Below are 13,404 nucleotides of genomic sequence, written 5' to 3'. Positions count from 1 at the left end.
AGGAGGAGAACCAGGAGAGAACAGTGTTCCTGAGGCCTATGGAGCGGAGCATAGTGAGGAGGAGCTGGTGATCCACAGTGTGGAATGCTGCAGAGATCCAGGAGAATCAACAGGGATCAGTAATCATTAGATAATGCCTTTAGTAGACTGATTAAACCAGATTGTACAGGGTCAAGAGAGTTCTCTGAGAGATAGCGGATCGGATGAGATTAGACTAAATGTTCTAGGAGTTTAGAGACCAAGTGGAGGTGAGGGACCTTTTCTGCCAATAGGAGAAGGTCTCCTTCCAAGCAGCAACTTATCCCAAAGGATATGTGGTACAGGGGTCCTCCTCTGACAAGTATTATATAACTAGATGGTGGCCCGATTCTAACACATCGGGTATTCTAGAATATGTATGTCCACGTAGTATATAGCACAGCCCAAGTAGTATATTGCCCAGCCACGTAGTATATTGCCCAGCCACGTAGTATATTGCCCAGCCATGTAGTATATTGCCCAGCCACGTAGTATATTGCCCAGTGACGTAGTATACAGCACAGAGCCACGTAGTATATTGCTAGTATATTGCCCAGCCACGTAGTATATTGCCCAGTAACGTAGTATATTGCCCAGTGACGTAGTATTCAGCACAGAGCCACGTAGTATATTGCCAGCCACGTAGTATATTGCCCAGTGATGTAGTATATTGCCCAGCCACGTAGTATATTGCCCAGCCATGTAGTATATTGCCCAGTGATGTAGTATATTGCCCAGTGATGTAGTATATTGCCCAGTGATGTAGTATATTGCCCAGTGATGTAGTATATTGCCCAGTGATGTAGTATATTGCCCAGCCATGTAGTATATTGCCCAGCCATGTAGTATATTGCCCAGTGATGTAGTATATTGCCCAGTGATGTAGTATATTGCCCAGTGATGTAGTATATTGCCCAGCCATGTAGTATATTGCCCAGCCACGTAGTATATTGCCCAGTGACGTAGTATACAGCACAGAGCCACGTAGTATATTGCTAGTATATTGCCCAGAGACGTAGTATATTGCCCAGTGACGTAGTATTCAGCACAGAGCCACGTAGTATATTGCCAGCCACGTAGTATATTGCCCAGTGATGTAGTATATTGCCCAGTGATGTAGTATATTGCCCAGCCATGTAGTATATTGCCCAGCCATGTAGTATATTGCCCAGCCATGTAGTATATTGCCCAGTGATGTAGTATATTGCCCAGTGATGTAGTATATTGCCCAGTGATGTAGTATATTGCCCAGCCATGTAGTATATTGCCCAGTGATGTAGTATATTGCCCAGTGACGTAGTATATTGCCCAGTGATGTAGTATACAGCACAAAGCCGCGTAGTATATTGCTAGTATATTGCCCAGTGACGTAGTATATTGCCCAGTGACGTAGTATATTGCCCAGTGACGCAGTATTCAGCACAGAGCCGCGTAGTATATTGCCCAGCCACGTATGTCACAGGTTAAAAAATAAAAAAATAAACATACTCACCTTCCGATCCGAGGGCCCCTTGTAGTTCTAACATACTCACCATACTTGTAGTTCTGTCGCCTGTCGTCTTCCGGTCCCAGCCTGCTCGCGCAGGGCCTGTGAGGACGTCGCGGTCACATGACCGTCACGTCACGGCAGGTCCTTTCCGCGCATGCGCGTATGACTTGCGATGACGTCGCGGTCACATGACCGTGACGTCATGGCAGGTCCTTCTGCCAGACCATCCGTGCCAACGGAACGTGCCGGTTGCATGGCGAGGAGCGGGAAAGGCGGCGTAGGTGAGTATATAATCATTTTTTATTTTTTTTAATTATTTTTAACAGATGTTTTTACTATTGGCGCTGCATAGGCTGCGTCAATAGTAAAAAACTTGGTCACACAGGGTTAATAGCAGCGGTAACAGAGTGCGTTACCCGCGGCATAACGCGGTCCGTTACCGCCGGCATTTACCCTGTGTGAGCGGTGAGCGGAGGGGTGTATGCGGGCGCCGGGCAGTGAGTGCGGGGAGTAAGGAGCGGCCATTTTCTTCCAGACTGTGCGCGTCGCTGATTGGTCGCGGCAGCCATGACAGGCAGCTGGCGAGACCAATCAGCGAACGAATAACCGCGACAGACAGAAGGACAGACGGAAGTGACCCATAGACAATTATATAGTAGATGTCCTCCATGCAGAGGTCTCTATAACCTATAACAATAAGATCATTAGTTAATATTTACTCCAAGTCTCCATTAACAGATCAAACATGTATTAAAAGCAAGCAAGGTTCCCAGGACTGGTCTGAAACACATGCCCATGTAACATAGTTATTAAGGTTGAGGGAAGACTTTAAGTCCATCTAGTTCAACCCATAGCCTAACCTAACATGCCCTAACATGTTGATCCAGAGGAAGGCAAAAAAAAAACATGTGGCAAAGAGTAAGCTCCACATTGGGGAAAAAAATTCCTTCCTGACTCCACATACGGCAATCAGACAAGTTCCCTGGATCAACGCCCTATCAAGGAATCTAGTGTATATACCCTGTAACATTATACTTTTCCAGAAAGGCATCCATTCCCCTCTTAAATGTAAGTAATGAATCACTCATTACAACATCATACGGCAGAGAGTTCCATAGTCTCACTGCTCTTACAGTTACAGTTAGATCAGAGAACGGGAACCGAGAGCCTGGCTGAAAATCATGAGGTGTGAACTCACCCAGAGAGCAGGGGGATGGGTCACAGGCGCTCTCTGGATGGTCTCACAACCGGAGACTTTGCTCGCTGGTGACCTCAGTTCGCTGTGTGGATACTCATTGCCATAACATCAGTCCCCACTGACCAATGTAACAACGCAGCAGCCCTCGGTGTCTGCACATAGGCGAGCTGTAGACCCGAGAACCAGAAAAGGGGGCACTTTACATACACCTTAGGATAGCTTCCCAAGGGGAGAGCATCCAGCGGATTTTCCACAGACCCCACTTATGTCCATGAACTCTCCAAAGGGGCCCAAAACCATACGAGTGAATAGTTGTTTGGTAGAATCACCGCTCGTCTCAGGGGAAATAACACTGACCGCAGTCTTCTGTCTCCTTTCTGGTGGATATCTTGTTTTTAATTGGAAGAAAAAAAAATACAGTCGGCACAAACTTTTTTTCTTCCCCCCCAAAAATGGATAGAAACGGAGGTTATTCTTTAAACATTGAAGCATTTGAGGAAACAGGTCTTCCGCTAACGGATCTGTTAATTCAGCACGGCGCATACACGGAACGCGAGAGGTATTCAGAGATCCCTAGTAAAAACGGATCGTTACTAACACAACAAAAAGGATACAAAGTGTAAACAAAGCTGTTCATTTTTATAGGGAACCTCTCATGTATCCAAATGCTATTAACCTGTAGATATGGGATTAATCTGCAGATTAATAACTTTCTTAAGACAAGTGGCCGCAGAACTAAAAGTGCAGCTACTGGGAGAAAAACTTTTTCTCCAGGCAGCCTCCAGCTTTCAGTCACTACTCAGTACATAGTGAGCAGAAGTTGTAATGACGACTCTACACTAAGCAACAGCAGAGCAAATGGTCAGTCACTGTGCTGGGGATTGGTTACAGCCGCCACTCACTGCATACTGACCGGTAACTGAAGCCGCGGCTCCATGTCTGCACATCATTATCGTCCCCATTGGGGCTCACAATCTAGATTCCCATCAGTATGTCTTTTGAGTGTAGGAGGAAACCCACAGAACCCAAGGAGAGCATAAAAACCAGGGCTGTGGAGTAGGTGTCAATTTTGGTGGAGTTGGTATAAAATTGAGTGTCTCCTAAAATATTTAACACATTGGGTCCAGTAGCACAATGCAGGATGGGCTGTAAATGTTTTCATAATAAAAGTTCTGAAATGTCCTATAATGTCTGTTCTGTTGCTGATCTAAGGATCTGGGCTTCTAGTTGAGATGAATCTGTGCTGCACTTTAAGCACATGCTCAGTAGTGACCAGTGCTGTGGAGTCGTAGTTGAGATGAATCTGTGCTGCACTTTAAGCACATGCTCAGTAGTGACCAGTGCTGTGGAGTCGGGGTCAGGGACATCGAGGATTTGGAAGATTGAATACTGACTCCACAGCCCTGATACAAACTCCTTGAGATGTTGTCCTTGGTGGCATTTGAACCCAGGGCTACAAGGCTACAGTGCTAACCACCAAGCATTTGGCAACGTGATAGATTCCCTTTAAAGTTTATAATTTAAATCATTCAAAGAAGGATCTGCTCAGAACCTGTGATCCACTCCATGTCCCTTTCTGCTGTTTGTAAAGACATATTTATTTAACATAACAAGTGGACATGTGAACAGAGCCTTACTGTTGCACTGAATGTTTCATTATGGATGGACGCCCGTACTCTGTGATAACCGCGGAGAACCCCTGATATACAGTGACATAATGGCAGGCAGCCCTCACATATAGAAAATCATCCCCATGATCTTATGACAGCTTTCTTTTCTTTCTTCCCTAATTTTACACTTGAACTTAGTGTTCTGTGACAAAGCTCAATGTCACTTCCAGAAATAAAACCGCTTCTCCCTGCCGGTATAACACAGAAAAGAGGATCCTCGGGTCGTCCTGGCTCAATGAACTCGGTCACAGGCAACTTGAAAAACGACTTGCGACAATAGAAAACTAAAGATTTATCTGTGCCAGTGTAGACTAGAGTAGGGGGCGTCCGAGGGGCCGAACACCGAGGATCAGATTCTTTCCTGGGAGATCAGGAAAGATTTTCACACACCCAGCGAGACATAAAGGGGTTGTCAGGAAGAAATAAAACTTTGCCCAGAGGATGAAATAAGTACAAAAAAACAAACAAAACACACTCGGACATAATCACCGTACGGCACTCACCTGAATACGGAAACAGCTATGGCAGCAACTTGAATCATAAAACATCCAATGACACGCAGCTCAAGGCATCAGACCACTGCAGTCCATCACAGGCCGCGGCCGTCCATCACAGGCCGCGGCCGTCCATCACAGGCCGCGGCCGTCCATCACAGGCCGCGGCCGTCCATCACAGGCCGCGGCCGTCCATCACAGGCCGCGGCCGTCCATCACAGGCCGCGGCCGTCCATCACAGGCCGCGGCCGTCCATCACAGGCCGCGGCCGTCCATCACAGGCCGCGGCCGTCCAGTGGGTGCTGGTAGGAGAGTATATCGGTCTTTGCTATTTCATATTGTATACATATCCAGTCCCTTGGACAAAGTTTTATTTTGCCCAGAGAATCCCTTTAAAGGGAACCTGGCAGCTGATTCATGCTGACCGATCTGACAGCTGGACCGCTGCAGTGTTTCAGAGAAAACATACATTTAAAAGCCGGCCAAGAACCATGCCGCTCAGGGGACGAGTCCAAGCAGTCGGACCCCAAAAGCCTCCCCTCACCTCACTGCGAAGATGACAGGTCTCTCCCTACAGCTGAAATGTGGCTCGGGCAGCATGCATCAGCTGTCAAGTGCATTTTACAGGGACTATGTCAAATTTAACATTTATAGATATATGATTGCTAGTGATCTGACTACTGAGGACCCCGACCATTATTTAAACAGGGTCTTGATTACTCTGTGTGAGCATTAGTCCACATTTGTTTGACTACGGCGGCATCTCAGGAAGTGGTGTTGGGACCCCTATGCTGATGATCGGCTGGGGCCCAATATTCAGAAGCCCAGCGCGCATTCATTTATCACCGATGACTTCATCATCACAACCTGGTACTCCAAGGGCTTGTCCCATACAGACAACTTCAGGCCATATGCCCTAATAGATCAGAAAGAAGTGATAGAGGGCTCTCCGGGGGGCCATGGTCACGTGCTTCATACACAAGACTTTACAGCAGTCTCATTACCAAGAGGATTACAGAGACATAGCACCTCTATATACAGTAGATAACACAGGATGCACCAATCACAACAGATGATATCACAGCTCACCTCCTCTTGTACAATGACTAATAACAAAGAATCCACCATTCACAAAAGCTCACCTCCTCTCCCTCATGTACTATGACAGATAACACCTGGATACACAGTACATAACACAGAATCCACCATTCAGAATAGAGGATATCACAGCTCACCTTCCCCCCAATCACTAGTCTAAGTGATATACTGGTGTACCAAACAGCCAACCACTAGTCCAAGTGGTAAACTGCTGCAGATAACTACTAGTCCAAGTGGTATACTGCTGTACCACTGCAGCCAATCACCGCTCTGAGTGGTATACTGCTGTACCACTGCAGCCAATCACCGCTCTGAGTGGTATACTGTTGTACCACTGCAGCCAATCACCGCTCTGAGTGGTATACAGCTGTACCACTGCAGCCAATCACCGCTCTGAGTGGTATACAGCTGTACCACTGCAGCCAATCACTGCACTGAGTGGTATACTGCTGTACCACTGCAGCCAATCACCGCTCTGAGTGGTATACTGCTGTACCACTGCAGCCAATCACCGCTCTGAGTGGTATACTGCTGTACCACTGCAGCCAATCACTGCTTTGAGTGGTATACTGCTGTACCACTGCAGCCAATCACTGCTTTGAGTGGTATACTGCTGTACCACTGCAGCCAAGTAATCGGTGACTGTCGGGGAGGATCAGAACGAGACGGTGGAGAAACAGCAGGGATGTAATAGGAGATTATACCTTCTTTTATTTTTTCTTCACATGTGACCCCATAAACCAATCTGTCAGGCCCTGGAGCGCCTCCTGCAGCAAGTCTAACAGATTCCAGAATATTCCATGCTGCAGTGTTAGTCCCCTTCTTCCTACTCTCACATTGCAGGAGTCACTTTTTTTTGATCAGCAACAAATAAGACATTTTTAAACAGCTGAATATAACAAGGTGCAGACATGGCGCGCGGATCTCCTGGCACATGTGTGAACAGTCCCTACTCGTATAACCCGGCACTCCCAGTACAACGGCCTACAGCTATTGAGGAACTACAGGTCTCAGCAAGCTCTGACACTTTTCATGCTGACAGTGATACTTTCACCTAATCCACAGTTTGGAGTTTTCTGTTCCGTTCTGACACAAAGTAACAGGAGACTGAAATCGGCGCAGATCACAGTAAGTGGTAAGACGGGATGAGACTCTGCAGCTCACAGCCGTGATCCTCCAGCACATCTGTCCTCAGGGCCATCACATGGTGACATCACAGGACCCCCGTACAATGACATCACATATAATAACACACTATTGATGACATCACATACTCTGCACATTCTTATTTCCTACTTACAGTCCCTACTGCGCCACCTGATGTCTCGTTCCCCGCAGCCACCTGATGACATCACACAAATCCACCCACACCACCTGATGACATCAAATAAATCCACCCACACCACCTGATGACATCACAGAAAGCCACCCACACCACCTGATGACATCACATAAATCCACCCACACCACCTGATGACATCACAGAAAGCCACCCACACCACCTGATGACATCACAGAAAGCCACCCACACCACCTGATGACATCACAGTCCCTACTGCGCCACCTGATGACATCACAGGCAAAAAAGAAAAAAACTGCACAAGGTGATTTCCATAAAAATTCAAGTTTTGTCTTTTATTTAATCCATTGTTTGCAAAAAGTTAAAAACAAACATGTCAGAGTCTCAAGGGGCAAACATCCCCCGCACGCCTGACACGTTCTGGACTTTATGTCCTTACTCATTGTTTTAACTTTTTACAAATAATGGATTAAATAAAAGATAAAACTTTAATTTTTATGGATATCACCTGGTGTTGGTTTTTCCTTTTTTGCCTGCATTTACAAGTGGACTCCAGCCACATTGAACCTGGCACCCGTGGTCCTGTGATACTCTGGGAGCACTGTGAAAATCCTTTTTCCCCTCTCCCATGTTGATTGATGACATCACACAGCCCCTGCTGCGCCACCTGATGACGACACACAGCCCCAGCACCTGATACCACACCGTTCCACCTGCACCACCTGATGACATCACACAGGCCTTACTGCGCCACCTGATGACATCACACAGTCCCACCTGCATCATCTAATGACATCACACCGTTCCACCTGCACCATCTAATGACATCACACCGTTCCACCTGCACCACCTGATGACATCACACAGTCCCACCTGCACCATCTAATGACATTATGACATCACACCGTTCCACCTGCACCATCTAATGACATCACACCGTTCCACCTGCACCACCTGATGACATCACACAGTCCCACCTGTACCATCTAATGACATCACACCGTTCCATCTGATGACATCACACAGCCCCAGAACCTGATGACATCACTCAGCCCTCACTGCGCCACCTGATGACATCACACAGCCCCTACTGCGCCACCTGATGACATCACACAGCGCCACCACCTGATGACGTCTCGTCCCCCGCCGCCACCTGATGAGGACAGTGCCTGCAGCCATCACACGGTGTTACGGGCACTGGCCGCCTCTTCCCTCCTCCCCGTACATTACTCTCCCATCTCCCCACTACTCACATCGGCCATGGTCGCCGTCTGCCGCCGCTGCTCTCCGTACACTGCGCTGCCCGGTGTCTCCCAGTCCTTCCGGCCTCGCTGACGTCACCGGTCACGTCACTGCTCGTCCTGCCCCCTCCTGGGCGGCTGTCGCCTCCGCTATCTGCTGCATGACGTCAGCGGGTGTGAGGCTGGGACCGTGAGCGGGTAACGGCGCTCCTGACTGCGGGGCGGTGTGTACGGTGAGACCAGCGGGGACTGGGGGCTCCTCGCAGCCATGCGGCGTGCTTACCCACAGTGCACTGCGGCATATGGCGGGACTTTTGGGTATCTGGAAGTAGCCTGAGACCGTGACTAAGTGACGTCATGTAGTGTGGCTCTAGTCCCGGGGCCCACAGTGACGTCATGTAGTGTGGCTCTAGTCCCGGGGCCCGCAGTGATGTCATGTAGTGTGGCTCTAGTCCCGGGGCCCACAGTGACGTCATGTAGTGTGGCTCTAGTCCCGGGGCACACAGTGACGTCATGTAGTGGCTCTAGTCCCGGGGCCCGCAGTGACGTCATGTAGTGTGGCTCTAGTCCCGGGGCCCGCAGTGACGTCATGTAGTGTGGCTCTAGTCCTGGGGCCCACAGTGATGTCATGTAGTGTGGCTCTAGTCCCGGGGCCCGCAGTGACGTCATGTAATATGGCTCTAGTCCCGGGGCCCGCAGTGACGTCATGTAATATGGCTCTAGTCCCGGGGCCCGCAGTGACGTCATGTAGTGTGGCTCTAGTCCCGGGGCCCGCAGTGATGTCATGTAGTGTGGCTCTAGTCCCGGGGCCCACAGTGACGTCATGTAGTGTGGCTCTAGTCCCGGGGCACACAGTGACGTCATGTAGTGTGGCTCTAGTCCCGGGGCCCGCAGTGACGTCATGTAGTGTGGCTCTAGTCCCGGGGCCCGCAGTGACGTCATGTAGTGGCTCTAGTCCCGGGGCCCACAGTGATGTCATGTAGTGGCTCTAGTCCCGGGGCCCACAGTGATGTCATGTAGTGTGGCTCTAGTCCCGGGGCACACAGTGACGTCATGTAGTGTGGCTCTAGTCCTGGGGCCCGCAGTGACGTCATGTAGTGTGGCTCTAGTCCCAGGGCCCGCAGTGACGTCATGTAGTGGCTCTAGTCCCGGGGCCCGCAGTGACGTCATGTAGTGTGGCTCTAGTCCTGGGGCCCGCAGTGACGTCATGTAGTGTGGCTCTAGTCCCGGGGCCCGCAGTGACGTCATGTAATATGGCTCTAGTCCCGGGGCCCGCAGTGATGTCATGTAATATGGCTCTAGTCCCGGGGCCCGCAGTGACGTCATGTAGTGTGGCTCTAGTCCCGGGGCCCACAGTGATGTCATGTAGTGTGGCTCTAGTCCCGGGGCACACAGTGACGTCATGTAGTGTGGCTCTAGTCCCGGGGCCCACAGTGACGTCATGTAGTGTGGCTCTAGTCCCGGGGCCCGCAGTGACGTCATGTAGTGTGGCTCTAGTCCCGGGGCCCGCAGTGACGTCATGTAGTGTGGCTCTAGTCCCAGGGCCCGCAGTGACGTCATGTAGTGGCTCTAGTCCCGGGGCCCGCAGTGACGTCATGTAGTGTGGCTCTAGTCCTGGGGCACGCAGTGACGTCATGTAGTGTGGCTCTAGTCCCGGGGCCCGCAGTGACGTCATGTAGTGTGGCTCTAGTCCCGGGGCCCGCAGTGACGTCATGTAGTGTGGCTCTAGTCCCGGGGCCCGCAGTGACGTCATGTAGTGTGGCTCTAGTCCCGGGGCCCGCAGTGACGTCATGTAGTGGCTCTAGTCCCGGGGCCCGCAGTGACGTCATGTAGTGTGGCTCTAGTCCTGGGGCACGCAGTGACGTCATGTAGTGTGGCTCTAGTCCTGGGGGCCGCAGTGACGTCATGTAGTGTGGCTCTAGTCCCTGGGCCCGCAGTGACGTCATGTAATATGGCTCTAGTCCCGGGGCCCGCAGTGACGTCATGTAGTGTGGCTCTAGTCCTGGGGCACGCAGTGACGTCATGTAGTGTGGCTCTAGTCCTGGGGCCCGCAGTGACGTCATGTAATATGGCTCTAGTCCCGGGGCCCGCAGTGACGTCATGTAATATGGCTCTAGTCCCGGGGCCCGCAGTGACGTCATGTAGTGTGGCTCTAGTCCTGGGGCCCGCAGTGACGTCATGTAGTGTGGCTCTAGTCCTGGGGCCCGCAGTGACGTCATGTAGTGTGGCTCTAGTCCTGGGGCCCGCAGTGACGTCATGTAGTGTGGCTCTAGTCCCGGGGCCCGCAGTGATGTCATGTAATATGGCTCTAGTCCCGGGGCCCGCAGTGACGTCATGTAGTGTGGCTCTAGTCCCGGGGCCCGCAGTGACGTCATGTAGTGTGGCTCTAGTCCCGGGGCCCGCAGTGACGTCATGTAGTGGCTCTAGTCCCGGGGCCCACAGTGATGTCATGTAGTGTGGCTCTAGTCCTGGGGCCCGCAGTGACGTCATGTAGTGTGGCTCTAGTCCCGGGGCCCGCAGTGACGTCATGTAGTGGCTCTAGTCCCGGGGCCCGCAGTGACGTCATGTAGTGTGGCTCTAGTCCTGGGGCCCGCAGTGACGTCATGTAGTGTGGCTCTAGTCCCGGGGCCCGCAGTGATGTCATGTAATATGGCTCTAGTCCCGGGGCCCGCAGTGACGTCATGTAGTGTGGCTCTAGTCCCGGGGCCCACAGTGACGTCATGTAGTGTGGCTCTAGTCCTGGGGCCCGCAGTGACGTCATGTAGTGTGGCTCTAGTCCCGGGGCCCGCAGTGATGTCATGTAATATGGCTCTAGTCCCGGGGCCCGCAGTGACGTCATGTAGTGTGGCTCTAGTCCCGGGGCCCACAGTGACGTCATGTAGTGTGGCTCTAGTCCTGGGGCCCGCAGTGACGTCATGTAGTGTGGCTCTAGTCCCGGGGCCCGCAGTGATGTCATGTAATATGGCTCTAGTCCCGGGGCCCGCAGTGACGTCATGTAGTGTGGCTCTAGTCCTGGGGCCCACAGTGACGTCATGTAGTGTGGCTCTAGTCCCGGGGCACAAAGTGACGTCATGTCCCGGAGCCCTTTGTAACGTTATTCTTTAAAGCAGGGGTGGGGAACCTCAGGCCCCAGGGCCATTTACGGCCCTTGATGACCTTTTATCAGGCCCCCGGGCAGATTCTCAGGGACCGCATTCTTGGGCAGGGAGGTGTATTTTGATTACAACCAGCTCATTAATTTCTCCTTGCTCTGTTAAAACACACACGCAGTGTTCACTACTGAACACTGAAGGGCATGCAATGAAAGATTACGTCCTGAAACCACTGCCAGAGTTAGGATGTACTTTGTGGGCGGAGTTTGTACGGCCCCCGAAGGATGGTAGAAATATCCAAATCGCCTCGCCTGTGCGGCCGCCCTGCCTGTGATTCCCAGCCCCGTAGTGTCTTCTGATTTATTCACATTGCAGGGCTGGGAATCACAGGCAGGGCGGCCGTGCAGGCGCAGTCAGCTGGGCTGCATATGAGGAAAGACGGCCAGTGCTCACTGCGCCTGCACCAGGCAGGGGAAAAGAGCGCAGGCGCCGGCTATTTTGAAAACAGCGCTGAGGAGGAGGCGGCGCCCGGCGCCAAGAAGGTGTGAGTGACGGCTGTGTGGCATCTGAAGCAGGGGGGGAAACGCCGGCCTCCTTGACTGAAGACCAGGTATTTCTGACAAATTAAAAAACGGATTATTTCTCTAGTTACAGCACCCAGAACTAAAAGAGCCACCTTGTCAGAATGCAGCATTACTGCTGCACAAGGTGGCTCTTTTAGTTTGAAACAACTGGGGGGGGACAGGTTCCCTTTAAAGAATCTGTGCCATTCCATTGGGAAATAAGGGGAATATGACATGTAGTGTTCAGTTACAAGGGTTCTGTGACAGAAAAACAAAATGGTGCCCGTATACAATGGACTCACTATGATTAAAGCCTCCGGTGGGAGGAGCTTTCTTAAAGTGCAGTACTAAACACAACCTCTAGGCGGGAGTGGAAAGCTGTTTATAAAAATTAAAAAGAAAAAAAGTTTGTGCCCATTTTCCGAAACCTGTAACCTTTTTTTTTTTTGCTTTAGGGTACGTGCACGTGCTCAGGAACTGGCATGGCTCTGGGCGTAGCACATGTCCGCTGCGTCCAAAGTGCTGCCAGCTGTTGAACGCAGGAGAATCCGCATATGTACATTGAACCGTGCGGATTCACCATGTCCATTGCATTGGACGGGTGAGATTTATCTTGCGTGGGCTCGCTCTCCACTACATAGATAAATAGACATGCTGCGATCTGGAAAGACACACCGCATGTCCGTCTCCACAGGTAGCAGCGGGCATCTATGCATGCATAAAGGGCAAAGGATTTCTTGAAATGCCATCCACTATGCTGTAACATCTGGTCGCTGCACAAGTATACAGCGTCCAACCCGCATTGAATACATTACACAATTACATTTGAATACATTGGATTTTTACGGACACAACAATACCAGATATGTAAAAAAAAAAAACACTACAAAAAAACACTACTATTTCTTTCTTTGTTTTGTTTTTACTCGGAATTGGAGGATGTTGATTGAGTACTCCCTTCATTTTTTTTGATCAGTGTATGTGGATAGATAGATGGATATATATAGATAGATAGAAAAAGAGGAACAGCACCAGAAAAAATACCTTCAAGCGTGCACGCTTCCCTGACCAGCATTCCAATGGCCTTTCAGACAGTAAACAAAAAGGGAAACAGCACAAAAAGATGTAAAAAAGAGGACTTTAATGCCCTGTGGCGTGGCAACGTTTCGGATAAAACAAATCCTTTCTCAAGAAAGGATTGACAACCAGGATTTGTTTTATCCGAAAGTTGCCACGCCACA

General features: G+C 50.6%; 2 protein-coding genes across 6 annotated transcripts in view; one reads left to right on the top strand and one right to left on the bottom strand.

Annotated features, from left to right (window-relative positions):
• Nucleotides 1–8,654, bottom strand: part of MOSPD2 (motile sperm domain containing 2) — a 118,453-nt gene extending 109,799 nt beyond the window's left edge. Inside the window, exon 1 of the mRNA XM_077294170.1 lies at nt 8,521–8,654. Coding sequence (XP_077150285.1) covers nt 8,521–8,529 — 9 coding nt within the window. The 5' untranslated portion in view covers nt 8,530–8,654. The remainder of the gene's footprint in view (nt 1–8,520) is intronic.
• The window catches only part of FANCB (FA complementation group B), a 44,484-nt gene continuing 38,136 nt past the window's right edge, over nt 7,057–13,404 (top strand). The window contains exon 1 of one of the 5 annotated variants that reach the window (XM_077294167.1): nt 7,057–7,095. The gene's annotated coding sequence lies outside the window, so the exon portion shown is untranslated. The other 4 variants (XM_077294168.1, XM_077294166.1, XM_077294164.1 and 1 more) reach the window with 4 other exon arrangements.

Source organism: Ranitomeya variabilis, chromosome 3, assembly GCF_051348905.1.
Source record: "Ranitomeya variabilis isolate aRanVar5 chromosome 3, aRanVar5.hap1, whole genome shotgun sequence".
Taxonomy (NCBI): Eukaryota; Metazoa; Chordata; class Amphibia; order Anura; family Dendrobatidae; genus Ranitomeya; species Ranitomeya variabilis.
The sequence above is the reverse complement of the archived record's forward strand: the minus strand, read 5'-3'. Positions and strand labels throughout refer to the sequence as shown.